The 19,090-nt window shown below is 35.1% G+C and overlaps 1 protein-coding gene across 2 annotated transcripts; it reads right to left on the bottom strand.

Annotated features, from left to right (window-relative positions):
* Positions 1-931: 931 nt before the first annotated feature.
* On the bottom strand, positions 932-17,841 carry LOC140796921 (probable polyribonucleotide nucleotidyltransferase 1, chloroplastic). 2 transcript variants are annotated; one of them, XM_073150134.1, is made up of 25 exons: positions 17,459-17,841; positions 16,823-16,891; positions 16,019-16,125; positions 15,898-15,940; positions 14,563-14,646; positions 14,143-14,207; positions 13,897-14,053; positions 13,173-13,229; positions 11,956-12,069; positions 10,571-10,834; positions 9,422-9,496; positions 9,179-9,292; positions 8,098-8,190; positions 7,739-7,917; positions 6,784-6,967; positions 6,608-6,655; positions 6,407-6,479; positions 5,095-5,168; positions 4,887-4,994; positions 4,708-4,802; positions 2,812-2,875; positions 2,437-2,490; positions 2,321-2,362; positions 1,522-1,981; positions 932-1,219 (listed from the first exon to the last, which is right to left on the bottom strand). In XM_073150134.1, exons 1-24 carry the CDS (start codon positions 17,753-17,755, stop codon positions 1,595-1,597), a joined length of 2,847 nt encoding a protein of 948 aa, XP_073006235.1. In that variant the 5' UTR covers positions 17,756-17,841; the 3' UTR covers positions 932-1,219; positions 1,522-1,594. The 2 variants fall into 2 exon arrangements, with proteins under 2 accessions (XP_073006235.1, XP_073006234.1); XM_073150133.1 differs by having other exon boundaries at positions 1,505-1,981.
* Between the last annotated feature and the right edge of the window lie 1,249 nt (positions 17,842-19,090).

The following is a 19,090-nucleotide window of genomic DNA, read 5'->3' on the forward strand; positions in this document are numbered from 1 at the left end:
ATCTGAGCACTATCAGTTAGGTTAATAAGTGGAACTATTTGGAGGAACTTCTATCATTTTCCCTTTTTAAACGATTCTAAGCCCACCTTGTTGAGAAGCAATTACAAGTTTACAACTCATAGATCATTTTTATATATTCACAATAATATATTTGAATCAAAATAGATAACAGAGCATAAATTTTTCTTTATATTTTTATATATATGTTTTTCGTTTTAGGTTTAATTAAAATTATTACATTCATTATCTTTCATCTTCACAACAGCGTATCATGTCTAAATTAGACTATTGAATATAAGGTTATAATCTTCCAAACTAAACAGTTCAAAATCTTAATAAAATATTAAACGGTTTAACACATTTAACAATAATGCGATTAACTATTCAATATTTAATATAAAAAGATATAGTTATTTTTTTTTTTTTTAGTAAAGCGCTGAAATATTTCAAGTTTTCTTTCAATAAAAATACTGATAAAATCAATATTTACTTTAAAAATAACACATCTAAAATTAAAATGTTGAACTTATCTATGTTCTCCTGACAGCTACAATAAACGATACATTTTTTCATATTATGTTGTTTGAGGTGCGGTCTATTTTAATAAATAAAATTAGTTTAGTCAAAAACTCCTGATATGTTTGAAAGTACCTGTAGATTTAACACTTAGAAGTACAGATCACCTTGAAGTAAAACAAAATCTACCGCACTAAATAAGCTGTTTCACTTGCTCTTGGGTAATGGAGAAACCCACTTCAGTTTTGAACTTCTATCGTGCATAAGTAATTCAAGTTCAGCCTTTCAAGATAGCTTCTGGTCCACTTCACATGCTTTATGCAGAGATGTATCTATTCTCCTCTCGTTACCTGTAGCACAAAATTCTCACTACCCTTTGTAAGAATTGGATAGCAAGCAAGCAGCAAGTAACCGATGATAAATTCCAGGTCAGCAGATTGGTAGCTGTCTTATATAAATGGTTTTCACTATACAAAATTTTAATTATCTTTTATAGCCGATGACTTGATAAATTAGAACCACAACAGTGGAATCAAAATTTATACACTCTAGCTACTTCGTTAACTTAGCTCTTACAAAAATGGGGGGGAAAAAGATCGCAAGATCAATTTAACTTCGTACTGGATACGACAGATGATAAAAGTATCATGTGATTGCTTGCACCGAGGAGAAAATAGAAGAATTGCACCTCCGCAGGGACAATCTGTCAAGAGAAGCCAAGAGTAATTGATCAATGATTGAAGAGAGAAGCTTTACATAAAAGACTAAAATCCGAATGCATATGACTGAGGGTTTCGCTTATGTAACTGTAAGGCTTGCATCATGCAACCTTTTTTGCAAGTTCTTGAGTTGTTATTCAAACTTCAGTAAGATGACCTTTTTAATCACCAGAAAAGGTCATGATACCGAGTAAACAGTAACAATTGAAGCCTGAACCTATGTAAAATAAATTGTTATAAACCAAATTATTCAGCTCCAAGAGACCAACCAGGTACGTCCTCTGACCTCAAAATTTGAAGATACTTTATCCCTGTATCTCTTTTGGAATTCTTGCCACTGGAGCTTAGCGGCTGCTCTATTAACTGACTTTATCTTCAGAAGTAACCATGCTGGTAACTGCTGTACTGTTGCTCTTCTTTGGTTTGTTCATATCAATGTTAACTGATGTCTTGGTGAACTCCTGTTTCTTTCCAGCAGACTTTCCTTGCTCTGAAGCAAAATCCTTTACTGGTGTCTTGACCTTCTTCTGAAGGTCCTTGTCCATCTTAGCTTTTTCAGGTGGTTCTCCAATCTGCTCGCTTTCATTCTTACGTAAAGGTTTCCTTGTCGCTATCTTAATAACCCCATCTTGGGGAGGTACGTTTTCTTTCATGGAGCTACTTGTTTGTTGCCTACCGGATTTCTCTGGATTTACGTCAGGAAGTAGGGCTCGATGACTCAATCGAAGATGGCCCTTTTCATTTATCTGTATCACAAGATAATCAACACTCCAGAAAGCAAGTAAGATAATCAACACTCCAGAAAGCAAGTAATGTTAGCAAGAATAGTTACGGTGTATAATTCCTACTCATAATAATTGATTCCTCAATCTCTCTAGGATGATAAAAGTCCATTTTAGGCAGTCTTTCTAAACCAGCTTAAATAAATAACATAAACTTCCTTGTAATTAGATAGAGAAGAACAGGCGCAGAAGTTACTAATGCATAAGGTTTTGGAAATTGGTAACATCAGGGAGAAATAGATTCAAGCTGACAGATAAGTTTTCATGGTTTATAGCAGGAATACATGAAAGAGAGAGAGTAACCTCAATAAGTTTGACATCAATACGGTCTCCAACTTTAAAGACCTGAAAATAAGAAAATAAGCTCACAGAAGTAACAAGTTTAAAAAATAGAATTAGGCGAAAGACATTGTCCTCACATCTTCAGCCTTTGCTAACCAATTTGTACTCAGCTCACTGATATGGCATAGACCCTGGCAACAAAGGACATGGCAGAAAACTAATAAGGCATAAGAGAATGAATCACAACTGACACTTTCAATATGAGAATATGAAAATATGCAGCTGTAGACAAAATAAATATGGTTCATCAGTAGCATCAAGTTTCAATGATCAATGACAAGAAAGATTTTTGTGCCAATTTTTGTCGGTCACTATATTCAACTCTTGAACATGTAACAACTAGGAAAACTGTCGCTAATAACATTCTCTGCAGCACAGGAATTATTACTATCATAAAAGGCATGTCTATTGGCTAAGCTTCTTAGCCAACATTATAAGAAAGTTAAACATACCTCACGCCCAGGAACAATTTCGACAAAAACTCCATAAGGTGCTATCGACTTGATCTCACAATTCCTGGGAAAATTATTAAGAAAGGCCTCAGATTTCGAATTTGTTAAGAAAAATTGTAAAAAAAAAAAAGAGAAACTATCCTTCAACACAAACCCAAAGAAAAGAAGAATAAAATCCTGAACACCCACAGTTCCACACCAACATACACAAAGAAGAAAGATATACTCACAACATAACAATCAAAAGTCCTTTAAATTTCATTGAAGGACAGCACCGTGACATCCAAAACTTGTGCACGATAGAAACAGCCAACTCCAGAAGATGTTTATAGAACTTTGTGTACAGCTATAAATTTTTCTGGCACCCATTACTTAAGTATAAAATTGCTATCTAATAATGGAATCTACTAAGTTTTAATACTTCAATGATGTATTTGTCAACACACATTGATTTCAAATGTAAGAGCAGGAGGTAACTATTTGATTATTGTCAATATAAGTTCTGAGGAATTGATTTTGAAGGAGCAAGATCTGAATTTAGATCTGTCAAAATAAGGGTTAATTGAAGTAGGAATCTTTTTTTATGTTTACTAGTTATCATTTTATTCATGTCACTGATGAGTAACCATAGCCTGCATTTCATCTTCAATCAATGAATTGATGTTTGCAAATTTTGCTGGATAATGCTTCATCTAGATGGCCTCTCTCTTGAGCCTTTAACAATATAACTGCTAAATTGAGTTCTCAGAGTAAAACTTAAACTCTCCTTATTAAGAAATGAAAAGATAAGCTGAGAAACATTTTTCTAATTCTTCCACAGGAGGTGTCATGCAGCTCAAAGAGGAACATTTGCACAACTATTTGCTTTTTCTGGATGGTACTGGATGTTCAATCATGGTATCCGAAATTTGTTTTCAAGTCATGCCTGTATTACAAACTGTTAAATGTATGGACAGGTCTTCTCCAGGTGGCACTCTTAGGCAACATATGGATGTGGTTTAGGTTTATTTTTGAACCAGTTTAGTGAGCACTAAATTGATTTAGTATCCAAATACCAAAGGTAAAATAGGCTTAAGACGACCTACTTAAACCTATTCTTCTTCTCTCCTCTCCGCTCCTCTTTCATCCAATCATTTATATTTACCAACAAAATTCAATTACCATATTTTCCTTGAAAATACATCACTTAAATTCTTCCCTCCCTCTCTTTCCTCTCTCTTCTTTCTTCTCTCCTCATCCATCCATTATAAAGGATATTTTGACTATTTGATAGAAGATATCTCTTAAATTCACTACTTTTTATATCACATCAACTACTTTTTTATATCACATCAAGTGTAATCATGACACCACTAAACCGATTTATATCCAAATACCATATTTTTTTAAACCAGTTTAAGCTAACTTATTCAAGTTTAAGAAATAATAGTAGCTAACCAGGTTTAGGAGTAAAACTACATCCAAATGCCACCTTAGATATCACCTAGTAACTGCGATTCTAAATAAATGATAATGAGGACTGAACAAATATAATCTTTGGTCACCACTAATCATTGTTCCCGATTGTGGTCCGTAAAAGACCATAAACATTGAATTCATGTTGGCTAAAATTAGAAATGATGTGTCGCATTTTGCCAATTGGTACATAATGGAATGCTCAAGAAGCAATAAGGAAGTCCCTGGTAACAAAGAATGTTGAAGTGTAGGACAAAAATTCAAAAATATATACATATATATGTTTGTCAAGTCTCTGAATAATGAAAAATAAAGAAGCCAAGGTTGTATGCTTTAGAAGCAACCAAATATCTAGTTAGAAATAAAGGTTAAGTACTAAGAGATTCATATATTCAATAATTCATGGAATGTCCCAGATGTTAAAGAGAAGGAAAATAAGACCTGTAAACATCACCAATGGTTGGAACCATTGTCAGATTGGCTATTATAGCTTTTGACTTCTCTAAGCTCAATAGGTCCCTCGCAGTAATCTTCACCTGTCAAATGCAGCAATCTAAAGTTGACGATAATACAATGGAAACAAATAAAAGTAACAACATAATTTCTCATTTTGTCCTCACCAATCCATCATCTTGGGTGTCAATAGCTTCTACGCCAGTCTCTTCTATGATGCTCTTCACCTTCTTCCCACCGGAACCAATTATTAGGTTAACTTTCTCAGGCTTGACCTAGAACATTATTGTGCAGAATTTAAAGAACAGATTAAAAGGTTATATCCAATATTTGGATAACTCGAATAAACTAAGGTGATCCATTTAAGAGTCTGACCTTCATAACATGAATTAGCGGAGCATACTGGGAAAGTTTCTTGGATGGTGGAGGTAAGCACTTGGACATTTCGTCTGAGGAAACAACAAAATTATGAACAATTATTAGAATTAGAAAAAAAATGCTGTCCAACTATGAATAAAAACCATCTTGACAAAATAAAGATTGCATCTTTCTAGATAGCACTTTAGCAGCATGTCCATTTTTATCTGGATATTGTTTAGCATCTCATGAAATGGTAAATTACTGACTAAACTATACATTATTGCCGCTATGTGCCAACTGCATCTTGTTACTCTTGTAGACTTTTCACTGCAAAACCTCTCCCAATAGAAGTGCAGAAAACATGACTACTAGTAGCAGTTATGCATGGGAGAGATGCAAACACTATAAAATTGACTGCCCGAGAGAAAGCTAACTTATATTATTTTGTTCTGGCTAATTCCCTCTAATATTAGAAATGCATTTCCAGTTCAGCTGATAATCATTCCCACTGAGTTTTTGCGGAACTACACTCAGACGTAAATTGGTTGCATTGATTTTCCTCATAAATTTAACTACATAACAACTAGCTGCCTAGCACTAGTTCCATCCTGGTAATTGGTATTCAAGGAATCATGGCATGCCACTCTCCCACCCAAGTTACCCTGTAAATTAGTTGCATTGACATCCTTTTCTCAGAATCTGATAAATTTGCATCTTTCATGAGTTAGTAGTCAGATAGATCGAGCTAATATCCGAAAGTTCAGGATTAAACTAGGGATGTAAAGTGTAAATGAGCCGAGCTTGAGCAAGCTAAGCCTGGCTCGGTTCAGCTCGAAATTGGTTGAAGCTGAACTTGAGCTCGGCTTGAACTCGAGAGAATCCTAATAATATGGGCTTGACTCGCTAAAGTTATCGAGCTGGCTTGATTCGGCTTAAGCTGGCACAGTTTTCAAAAGTTTTATAACATATTTACTTCCTAACTACAATACTATAATTTTAGATGATATAAAGACAATTCCTACTTCTTAGTTTCCTGATGTGATGTGGGACTAGATATCATCCCAACCAATTAAAAAGATTAATCTCTTTACATGTATAACCAAGGACTCAAACCCGAGCCATCTCATTTGAGGTTGAAGCGCACAAAGAACTGTGCTAGAACATATTTTTGCAAATTATAAAATAGATAATATATCTTATATTACATTAAAAATATATATATCAAGATAATTCGAGCTGAGCTGAGTCTAGCTTAGTTAGAACTTGAGCTGAGCTCACAAGCTTCACGAGCCAATAAGCCTTTTCGAGAGCCCTAGATTAAACTTACTTAGAACATGCTTTCGGCCATCTCTTGCTTGACGAAGTGCTTCTTCCATTACTGGTAAAGTAACTCCAGAAATCTGATTGATTAACATATGTATTGAGTTTATTTGAATACTTAACAAACCAAAGTTAGAATTACAATAATATTTTTGAGGTCCTAATATTTAATAACTTCTAAAATGCACTCAGGTATAACAAATATAACCTTAATATCCATTTGGAAAGCAGTGATACCACTCTCATTTCCAGCAACCTGCAATACAAGATGATGGCATATCATTAGAAGGATATTCAGAATACACCAAGACAGAAAGGATGAATTTACTAGCATAGTTGCTGAATAAAAGAGTTGAACACAATTAAAAGGGGATAAAGCAGGACCTTAAGATCCATATCACCAGAAGCATCTTCAGATCCACTGATATCAGAAAGAATAAGAGGCCGGCCATCTCCACCAAATTCTATTGTGTCCATGACCAGACCCATTGCTATTCCAGCAACAGTGCACTTCAGAGGAACTCCAGCATCCAGAAGTGCCAAGCAACCTCCACAGACGGATGCCATGCTGATGATCAATTGCAAAAGTCATAGCATTAAACAAAAGATAAATTTTAACAGTGGAACAGCAATACAAGGGGAAAGGGTAGGACAACATGAAAAGATTTTGTTACACAAGAAAATACATGTGAATGCAATAAGCTCTTGTTAGGCCATTGCCACATTATTAGTTTCTTCTATATCCCCATGTCAGTTGAAGTTAATAAGCAAATTACAAGAGAAACTAGAGAGATCAAGGAAGTTTATCTCCCGATACATGCATGTTAAAATCATGATCCTGATTGTACGATCTTACGATCCTATGGTCCTGATTTTACTAAACGATCCAGATCATGGTTAAAAGACATTTCAGACCTTCGGTAAGGAAGGCCTGGATCAGGATCCGGACCCCTTAGAATCATAGGATTATGATCCATTGGCTGATTTAAGTGATCCTAGTACTAGTTATTGTGAACATTGTGAGGCGTTGATTATGATCAAATGCCTCACAGCTAAGTGACTTAGAAAAAACCCTCGCATGAGAGCCAAGGGTGTGCATGATGGCTCCCTTGTTTCTTCCCCTTTCTCTCTCATTTCTCTCGCACGAAGGTGCCCTGCCAATGGCAACCTTTATCTGGACCTGTGCACTACAAGATAGACAACTTAGAATATTGCAAGATCTACAAGATTCCAACCTCCTTTCTACAATAATGCAAACTAGGCAGTAGATTTCAAGTGCACTAGGAATTAGGCATCAAATCAAATCCCTCAAGAATATTAATTGAGACAATGGAATCACCTGGATGATCCATTACTTTCAGTAATGGTACTCTCAACACGAATAGTGTAAGGAAAATCTTCTTCTGAGGGCAAAATAGGTTCTAATGATCTTTCAGCAAGCATTCCATGACCTATTTCTCTCCTACTAGGTGCTCCCATGCGCCGAACTTCTCCAACACTGGATGGTGGAAATGAGTACTGCAACAAGGAACAAATTGATGCCAATTAAGAAAGTTTGAAACAGAAATTATATAAAACTATAAACAGCCTTATCCTTGTTTCTGAAAAGGTTGTTTTCAAACTTGTGGCATATTTATGAATAGTAAATTGGTTAGTGTTCAGAAAATTAGGTTTACCAGAGAGATCCATTTAACATACCTGAAGATAAAACCTCTTCAATTCCTCCGTATCTACAAGGTTATCTATTCTTTGGGCCATCTGTTTATCCCCAAGAGTAACCACTGCTAGTGACTACAGATCAATAACATAATACATCAGCAAAACATTATCTACTCTATATCTAAACAAAAGCATGCTATTATTAGAAAATCACACAGAAAGAACCCACCATAACTATTCAGCATCATTAGGATTCGCAAGTCGTAGAACAAAAGTAGTAAGCAAATCGCACCTATATATCTCAATGATTACAATGCCAAATTGATTATTCAAGTGCGGCTTTCTTCTTCAATTACAATATTATTGCATTCAACTTGTTTAAACTTGATGGAAAAAATGAGGCAAAATTCAAGTTATTGTTGCTGGAAAGAACATTGAATACAGTGTCTGAACAAGCTGTTAGATTAGGAAACCCTAAGCAAACTTTACATCCCTTTTTGTAGTACATTCACAGGATATTGTGCTAGGAAAGTTGAACAAGAACAAAGTAATGTCCAAGCAAATTATAAGATGGAAAAGTGTATGTGAAACTTGCAACCTTCTACACAGCCCATATACTATATTTGATAGCCATACAACAAAAACTGGCTCAGCATGTGGAAGAGTACTACAACAGGGTTTCCTGGAGCTCCATGTTAAAATGCAATAGTGTTAAAGAAAGGTTGCTGTCTTCAATTCTAAATGATGAATTTGTGATGTGGCTTGTTAGATTGCCCAAACATACCAGGCACTGGTTTGACATTGTCACTGATAAAATCATTTCAGCTGGATATTTTAATATTTTTCATACAGTTTTCGCATCACTACAAACTTTAAAGTAAAAGTCTTTTCACCAACAAGATTCACATCAGAATTTGTTTAAAAATACTTCCAAAGTCTAATTCTAGATCCAATCTAACTTCCAATTTTGGAAAAAGAAAAGCACTTGGTAGTAGAAATTTGAAATCAGGGTCTAGATAAGATTATGTTACTGGAAATAGGGAAGGCACAAAATAGAAAAAATTCCAATAAGGAAACCAGTGGACCTCAATTTATCAAATTGACAAGCACATTACCTTACCTGTGTTTCTCCTCGTGTAAATAGTGCACTTCCATGTGCTCTGGGAAGAAATCCACATTGTGAATTGATTGGACGAACCTCCAAAGGACTCCGTCCATCACTTCTTTTTCCACCCTTCAGTCAGCACAAAGCCACAAACTTAAACTAAGGATACTAGAAAACCAATAAAGCATGCACAGGAGTCGAGTTTCAAAATAAAGACTAAACCTAGGAAAAAGATGAATGATAAGAACAACTGTCCACCTCCACAATACGCTTGCGCAGAAATTTAGATGTAACTTCCTTGAAGACCAGCTTCACATCAACATCAGAGAATAACTGTACAAATAAAGATAACGCACATCAAAAATGAAAAAATAAATAATGTAACTTCCTTGTAGATGCTCATGTTGACTTAACATGGAGTATTTCAAGTTTTTAAGTGCAAGTAGGCAGAGTAAACAAGATGAACAGCATTGCATCATGATCAATCAAGAAATAAGCAAAATACATAAATGCAATAGCCATACAGAAGACAGTAAAGCATATAAAAGTAGAAAAAGAACCTAGGAGTCCTAATCTCTTCACTTTTCCTAGAGAACTGGAGTGATAATAGAAATCTAAGCGAAAAGAAGTTCGTAACTATTAACATAACTTAGCTGAGGACTATCCAAAGCAGCTAGGAAATCAGAAGCAGCAAATATCATATTTGAGTTCCTTCTATCCTCGTGGATAAGAAATCAGACATGAGATCCATCCCAACGCTTCTGGAATTTTATGTCCTTTAATGCTAAATGATCTTTTATGAGCTTAATTTCAAATTTATAGAAGAACATGTATCAACCAGACCTCATGTAATGGTTAAAAGGTAATTGTCTTTGACAAACCATTGGTTTCAGCTTAAAATTAATTGCTATCTAAAGGACAAGTGACACAAATGCAGAACAGGTCGTAGCAGCAGTCAACAAGCATGAGAGACAAACTCAAGAAAATGATATAGCTGGAGAACAAATGATTCTATTTCTTATAAATTTCAACAACTCATCTCAGCGTACCAAGTCTGGAGAAGACTTATTTCAAGTGGTAACTGAGCTCAACATAAAATGGTTTCTGGTACTTATACCTTTAGCAATTCAATAAACTGTACTTCCGCTGATTTTCATTGAATCGTAATAGTCATCAATTCATCACGCTTAGGATTTCTGTTACTCAACTAGAATAAATACCATAGTACAGAATTACAGTGTACAGCTCATATGCAAAATAGATCATGTTTTCCTACCCTAAACCTGGCTCTTAACCAAAATTAAGAAAGTTAAAAAGGAATAATTGCTATACATGGCTAAGCCAGGAGAGCTCAAAGTAAAAGAACTTTTACATTACGACATCAATTGATTTAATAGTGACCCTTACCAAAGGGATGGGCTTCCGTGGTATTGGCTTTATATGAACATCGCCTTCATCCACTTCACCATCTATAACTTCTACCTCATCCTCGTCCTCATCCTCATAATCATCTGTTAAGACTTCCACAGTTCCAGATGCTTCATCCTTGAAAACATACCCCTGTTCAGAAAGTATTATTAATACTTTCTCCTCTAATGCAGAAAGAGCTTTCCTTCTAGGAATTTTGTTTCTTATTTGCAGTGCCTTCACCAACTCATCTCCAGCAATATCCTGAGGAATAAGAAAAAGTATTTTATATCAGCATACAGAATAGATTAATGAATTAAATTGAACATAAGTATCTTGGATCTTAGAACATAGCACAATTTTTTGCCAAATCTCATATTAGAAAAGTCAAAAAACTACCTGCGCAAACAGAAAAACTGTCATTCAGCAACTAATACTGCTTGCAAGTGGCACATATGATGAATGTTAAACAAGATGATCAAGTTAGCAGATAGCCACAGGACTTTATGTAACATACTGCTGTCATTTGTTTTATCATTTAAAGACTGTATATGCTATCGAGTATTGTCAGGCATGCACCAATTTCATTACTGTTGGTGGCCGTTACATTACAGCACCTAAATGCATGAAATCTACACATACACACAAAAAAAAAGTAGCTCTGCAAATCTGCCAGTAGACACATGAAAAGGAAAGGCAAATATACTCGCAAAATAACCCTCAGTGTGGGGCAACTCTCAGTTCGGCAAAGTTTCAGGGCCCTGAAGCATTTTTCAGACAATTTATGTCATCCAACTAATATTACACTCTAAGATAGGTTCTCCAGTGTTTCTATGATTCCTAAGTGGTTGAGTCAGGTGCTCCAGGCGCTTTTATACCTATATGGTTCCCTTCATGTGCAAGTAGGAGATGGTCTACACAACAAGAGGAGCACACCTTAATGGCTTCATGTACTGCAGCATAATGACTGTAACTTTTGGCAGTAGAACACAATTCTCAGCACAGCAAAATCACACTCAATAAATGCAAGAAATGTTGATCATAGGAAAACACTTTTTACATCACAGAGACAAGTACTTTCTGCTAAAAGAAGTAAAGAACATGCATTTCTAACTTCTAACAGAGAACCAGAAGGATGTCATAAGTCCAAAGACGCAGATTTGGAGACTGAAAAACATTTTAGAAGTTCAATCATATAATTAATCTTGCAGATAGTAGTATTACTCAAGGAATCGAAGAGGCAACAGAAAAAGGTTGCATTAATCAGAATACAACATATTAGAACCATATAACAATGTCCAAGACTAGTCAAGAAATCACAGAAAAGGGATTATCTCTAACAAAAACATGTGCATTCTTAAAGGAAAGCTGATGGAAGTTCATACTTCGACATGCCTATAGAGCTCACTAGGAGGTAATTTTATAGCTTCAACCATTTTTGGTTTTCCACACTTCTTGACCAAAGCCTCCACCTCATTGCATATATTTCGTATCGCCACCTGGTAACAAAAGAATATAGATGTTATATGAACAGGATAAACGAGTGAGAAGGATATAAGGCAGAAGAGATTACATATTGTAAGTTCGCAAAAATATTCTTCATAAGAAAATGATTTTTAGGAATTGCAGTACATTTCTAGTAAGAGTGCAGGAGAAGAAAACAAAATGTACTTTGAAATAGTATCAACGATGCCTTCTCCATGCCATATACCTTCACCATCGACTCAAAATTAATCGCATACTACTAGCAAAAAGAAACTGACATAATCTTAATGAACATTATTAGAGATGTGACAGTGATGCAAAATCTGCAACCAGAAGGTAATTGAAAACAATGCTAGTTTATCACATTCTCAATTTAGAAATGGCAGCTGTTTAACTGGTTCTAGGTAACAATTTATGCATATGCAACATATGCATACAGGAAATAACAACTTATGCATGTACACCACACAGGAAATTCCAAAAATATTTGGAGATTGTCAATTACACATGCAAGGCATAGATTAAACTCCAGAAAATGCATGTTTATATGAAAAATATTGCAATCCAAAGCATTTCAAAGTGGTGCCTTAAGTTTGAATTATTACATCTTTCATCAAATGCATAAATATTCAACAGAATACTTGCAGAAACAAAAAAAGCATTCATGTTAAGTTTGTTCAAATATGTTTTAAGATGTTAACCCCAGAATAAAGAGTTACATCACATAGGTTCCTCATTCTATAGAAATAAGAACAAATGATCTACAAAAGCAAGTGCAGGAATAAATGCTAATAAAATTGTCTAGAGTTGGACCAACTTGGGTGAGAGAAAAGAACAAAGAAGAAAATTTTAAATAAAAAAACAAATAACTCATAAAATATGCTCTGCGCATTATTGAGAATTATTTTCTTGAACAAAAAGTTGGCACAAAGCTAAGCATAACAGTGAAGAATTAGGTGTAACTGGAAGAAAATGGACACAACACCATGACCAGCGTGCAAATGCTTTATGCAGCAGAAGTGAAAAACTAAGTGAGACCAAAGTCCGTATTATCAGTATTACAACAGCATAAACTGTATATGATATATAGCAATAAGCATGGCCACAACATATATACCTGCCCTATTTCCACTGCTTGAAGCAACCTCTCTTCTGTGAGAAAGTTACAGTAGCCCTGTCAAGAAATAGGGGCAAAATTCAATAATAGACTTACAGGAATACCTATTCAATAAAGAATAGATCTTTTGCTAATTATTTCAGGTAAGCTACTATCACCATAGAAAACAAAGCACTGAAACTTCAGAAATATAAAGTTATATTATAATGGCTATATATCAGGAGGATGTCATTTTATGCTTCGTTTTCCCTTTTCTCATATTTCCACGGGTTGTTCTTTCTTCCATGTTAAGTTTCCTACTCTTTGTTTGACCAGAAAGCTATGCTATCCACTACTTAATCCAGTTTTGAGTTTTTGTTTAGTTATAACATTCTCAGTAAGGTAAATTATATTCGCATAGCTCTTAAATATTTGCACTTTACACACTAACAGAAAGGGTGGTTTTCATGAAAAATAAGTAGAAACCCACATCGACTACATTAATATGTTTCAGAAAAGGACAAGAAACTTAATAGTAGCTTCAATTTTAAAGCAAGTGTGTAAGTAGAACATAGCTACTAAGGATTAAGTGGCACATTTGGACAGTTCAATGGTTCATAATTAGACAGCCAAAGTTCTTAGCAGAACATAAAGCATCTACAACTGATCAAAAAAGGTTTGAAATTCAAGATAAATGCATATAACATAGGTGGTGGAAATAAGACTAAGTTCACGAAACACATACCTCTATCATCAATATAGCACTACCAGTCCCTGCAATCATTAAATCTAACTCAGACTCCTCCATTTCCTTAGTAGTTGGGTTTACAATAAATTGGCCATCAATGAGGCCAACTCTTACACCAGCAATCGTTTTTGTGTTTGGTACTTCTGATAGAGCTCTGCAAATAAGCAGCAGGCAAGATTTGGTGTTTACCTTACAACATCGAGTTCTAGCTGTAAAGCAGGTAAGATCTGGTGTTTAACTTACACTGCTATACCAGCAGCTGTGACAGCCAAGCAATCAGGGGAATGAAGACCATCATAGCTGAAGACCTACAATCATTGGATACAGATATTTTAGCTTAATGCATATCCTATTAAATCCAGCATCATGTTGATAAAAGGCCACAGTATATAACTCAACATTCACATGATAGACCAGCTAAAGGCAATTACTTCTATCCACATAGTGCATAGGTAAGAAATAAGAAAAGTATAAATGCTGTTTATCCCTGGATGGAGAAGCTAGGACCTAGGTGGAAAGTTTAAAATCAAAAGAAGGCATCATTTAATTCATTACATGTTAAATGAGCATAGTACTGATGGAAAATGAAATAAAAGCAACGCCCTGTATGCAACAAATCTAAGGACTGAATCCCAGAAAATAATTAATGACAGGATGTCTTACCCAAGATAAAATTTGTGTGTCATAGTAGAAGCCCTTTGGCATGGTAGGACGCAAGGGTCTATCGATCAACCTGCAGATGAGAACCTGCGCATGTAACAAAATATATGAATCTGTACTGAAATCTGGAATTAAATAAGAGAAAAATGCATACTATGTTGTACTATCATTGCATAGCACTCAAAAGAAAAAGATATGATATCTAAATGAGCTGACAGTATAGCTATTTTTCATCAAAACCAGTGTGTTGTATGTGTATATCTGTGATGAAAGGGGCATAGATGCTGCTCACATTATACTATACGAAAATGGCATAGCATATTAGAGCAGTATCATATGCAATCCCTACCAAATTGAGTGTATTGACATCATATCTCTCATAACAGAAAGAATAAGTCAATACATATTATAAGCCTATTGTTATTTCCATAGTTTCAAAACTAGGTATCGGAATCGGGATCTGCAGTTAGAAAAAGCAATATGTATCAGCCACTGATATCGAATCAGACTATTTTTAATTACGTAAAATTTTAAATATTATTTAAAATGCAGAAAATTTTCTAAAAATTAATGAAAAATAAGAAAATAAAAATTAGTCACATATGAAGTTTAAAAAGTAAAGAAAAAACTCACTGAAAACTATAATGAATTCTGACTTAAATTTGACAAATTTTTCTATTATTCTATAGCAGTAAAAAATAGGAGTTAAAAAGTAAGTGAGAAAGAGGAAAAAGAGAAATAAAAAAAAGCTCCCCTACATTCATCAAAGTTTGAACTAGTCTAGGTGCTCATCAGATCAGTCATCAAATGAACGATAAAGTGTGAGTGGGAGGAGAATGTGTGTGAGAGATAGAGAGTAAAACTAAAAAATTTGGGAAAAAAAACAATTTATAACGTCAATTACTAACATCTTCTAGATTAAATACATTTTAAATTAGACCTAAATCTTTTTTTTTAAAATTAGTTTCAACCGATATTATTGATTTCGGCCGATACGACGATACCCAGTCAATCCTAGACCGAAACCAGTCTAGATCGAGATCAGATATGGCCGATCCAACTCGGGATTAGCCGATTTTAGGATCCATTGTTATTTCTTTAATCATTGCAAGCAATTATTGATCAATCTGGAAATGGCCCATGGATAAAATTTTAATTTTCCATAAAAGAGGCCAACCATAAAGAAGATAGAAGTTAAGAGTATTCAGCTTTCCCAGCACAGAAGCAATCATACAGTATAGCACACAAGAAAGACAAGAAACAAGAGAATATCAAAATAATACAGAAGTTTGATACAATAAAATTAGATGCTCCATTTTGGAATTTAAGTCCTCGTACCTCATGGTCTTTCGCCCTTCCTTCCCGTTTGAAGAACCCACCACTGAAACCGGTGGCCCAAACAATTACAAGTTGATAAACATAAACATAATAATGATGAGGAAAATCATTCAAATTATACCTAGTCCGTCCTGCAGCTGAAAGCCGTTCCTGATAATTAACTGACAGTGGGAAGAAATCAGAAGGCTCACTAGGAACATCAGCCAAACAAACAGAAGAATAGACAATCTGTCAAAGTCAAAAGAACTTCCAATGAGATTTAGAAGTTAAATAATTACTGATCATCCTCCAAGATAAACCATTTGAGAAAGCTTATTCTAGTATAAAGCATAATTTATATAAAATGGAGAAATGAAAATATTAGGTATAAACTAAATGTTAGATATCATCCTCCAAAATTAAGCATTTGAACATGCTTATCTGTATAGAAGATAATTTGTTTAAAATAGAAAAAATAATAAGATCAGGTATAAATCAAGATATCAAATTAGACGACGATAACGATAACAACAACAACAAGGTTAGCTGATGGAGCATGACCTCTTCCAATATATTCCAAGATATATGATCATAAATTAATTATCAAAACCAATGTGGAGCATGTAAACATAGGAAACAGAATATTCTATAACCTTTTCAATTATCCACCTGGTCCCAAACAATTCTCAAGTTTCTTGGTCTCTTCTCACCAAAATGTGCCTTTTCTTCCTCTTCTAGATGCAGAGAGACCATGTAGTACTATGATAGATTTTAACAACATGCATTGCTATATCATGTAAGCCCTTTGCTAATGCCTTTGAGTTTTTTTATAATTCTCCAGATGGATGTCCATCTAGTTCCATTACTGTGTGGCCTTTCATCTTGTCAACCACTTCACTAATCAAAAGAAGATATCAAAATAATATCAAACAAGGTCTCAACTTACAGTTTCGCCATCAGTAACCATCACAGAAGAACTAGCTTGCCTCCCAATATGGCCTGTCTCCACCAGGATCTAGAACATAAATCGGGTCTGGTTAGCACAATTAGACAATACATCGAATTGGGTTTAGAGAAGGGAGAACATCTTTTCATATTAATATTGTACATGAACCAGAAAAAATAAACTAACCTGGCAAAAATTACATTACTTATAAAATCCAACTTACTCGAAAGAAATATGTCCCACAAAGCAAGAAGTTCCATGTCGATAGGCAATGAAATTAAGAATTGTGACACTTTTTAGAAAGAGAAATCAAGCTGAGACTAGAAGCTTCACTATATCAACATCAAATCGGGTCGGGGGAGGTATGGAAGAACCTTCTTTTTTTTTTTTTGTTAAACAAAAATTTTCAACTTAGTAGGGCAAGTAATGGCACTTACTTAGACAGAGAAATCAAACTCCACCTAGATGGCAATAACATACCGAGAAATCGTTTGCCAAAAGTTCCAAGCCCATTATTGTCGACAATTAAAATAAAATTTCACATCAATAGGCCAAAACTCTTAGGACAAGCTCAAAATATCTTTTCACCTACAAACGTACCAACGAAAAACAAAAGATTAAGACGGGAAAACTCACGTGTCTGTTGCCCACTGGGATCTTCACGGAGTACTTCTGGGGACCCGGGACGACTCCATCTTCCGACGACTCCAGTACGCTCTCCGACTGCTGCGAATCCACCATAGCCCTAACCATAGACCATTTCTTGATCCTTAGCGACTGGAGCGAGGAGAGGGAGCTCAAGGACAGCCTCGAGGGCCGAGGAGAGCAACGGCACGAGGAGGAGGTCAAGAAGAGCCTCCTAGACCGGCATGGATGCAGAAGGGACGGTGGAGATGAATGAGCTACGCCATGGAGGCTAGGGTATGCGAGCATTCTTCTTCTTCTATATCCCTCTGGGCTCTGGAGCGCGACTGTGAGAGAGAGAGAGAGAGGGAAAAGAGAGCGAGAGGGAGGCAAAGCTACACGCTTTATCTTATCGCTCGTTTTCTTTTTATGTAAATAATAAATAATTTCTTTATCTGGATGACAATTTGCAAGATAATTCCCTTTAACGATCGCATTAGCAAGTATTAATTAAAATGCATGTTATTTGCAAATAAGTACTACTTTAGCATATTAAAGAAAGGGTTAATTAGGTGACACCAAACGAACTATACCCGATACTTAGGGAGACCTCCTAATTTTTTTTAAATTACAATGTCACCCCTAAATTTTGGGGCAAATAAAACTAGTAAAGACAGTGATGAAAAATACATAATAATCAATTATATACCTAATTAATTTATCACAATATTATTAATTAAAAAAAATTAATAGTAAATATCTTATTCTCTTATCTTTGGCCTCTCCTAACTTACTCTCTTCTCTCTTTATTCTCTTCTCTCTTCTTTCTCCACTCATTCTACCCTCTTCTTTCTCCACTCATTCTACCCTCTTCTCTCTCCTTAGTCGTCGCGACCTCTCCTTTCCACACAGCATGGCAGGGAGCTCGTCATGGCCTCCCCGTCCCACGCGGTGCGACAGCTTAGGGAAGGAGAGAGTATAAGTGGGGGAATGAATGAGGGAGGGAGAGAATAAGGTGGTGAAGAGTGGAGGAAGAGGATTGAATATAATAATAAGGAAAAGTAATTTTTATTATAATATTTTTTATCCTAATTTTATTAATGGGTTGTGTAAAAATTATGAGGGCACTTAGGTCATTTATAATTAATTACGTCTAATATAATTGTCACGTAAGCTGACTCGCCAATTTTTCTGACGGTACACTAACGGAAACGTGACATTAGACTTTTTAACATTTTTAGGGGTGACAATATAACCTAAAAAAATTTGGAGGGTCTTCAAGTGGTCAACATTTGTTATGCAATGCTCCTCTTTATCGGTGTATTTTACTTATCGAGCAAATAATGTTTATGCTCATAACTTGATGTAATTCTTCTTGATGTTGAAATGAGCAATCATTCTCTAAAAAAAGAATAAAATTGAATTAAGTTTTAAAAATTATAAGAGAATTTTAGCAGCTCTTTCCAAAAAGGAGAGCAAAATAAAAGGAGGAGAAACCACGAAGGAATAGAATAGGGCTAGATATAATTCCTTATTGACAAGTTTCCACCACCATTTGCACAGTAGAGAGAGATATTAGCATATCTAAGATTTCGGAACACTAAGACCTACTTGATCCTTTGACTTGCAACCCAATTTCCAATG

This window comes from Typha latifolia, chromosome 10 (genome assembly GCF_019914945.1).
Source record: "Typha latifolia isolate L0001 chromosome 10, TyphaL0001v2, whole genome shotgun sequence".
Lineage (NCBI taxonomy): Eukaryota > Viridiplantae > Streptophyta > Magnoliopsida > Poales > Typhaceae > Typha > Typha latifolia.

Coding starts and splice junctions, on each gene's coding strand:
- LOC140796921 (XM_073150134.1), bottom strand. CDS start 17,755: ATGCTCGCATACCCTAGCCTCCATGGCGTAGCTCATTCATCTCCACCG. Junction 14,054..14,142: donor ACAGCTGCTGGTATAGCAGT/GTAAGTTAAACA, acceptor GCTTATTTGCAG/AGCTCTATCAGAAGTACCAA. Junction 4,995..5,094: donor CGCTAATTCATGTTATGAAG/GTCAGACTCTTA, acceptor ATAATGTTCTAG/GTCAAGCCTGAGAAAGTTAA.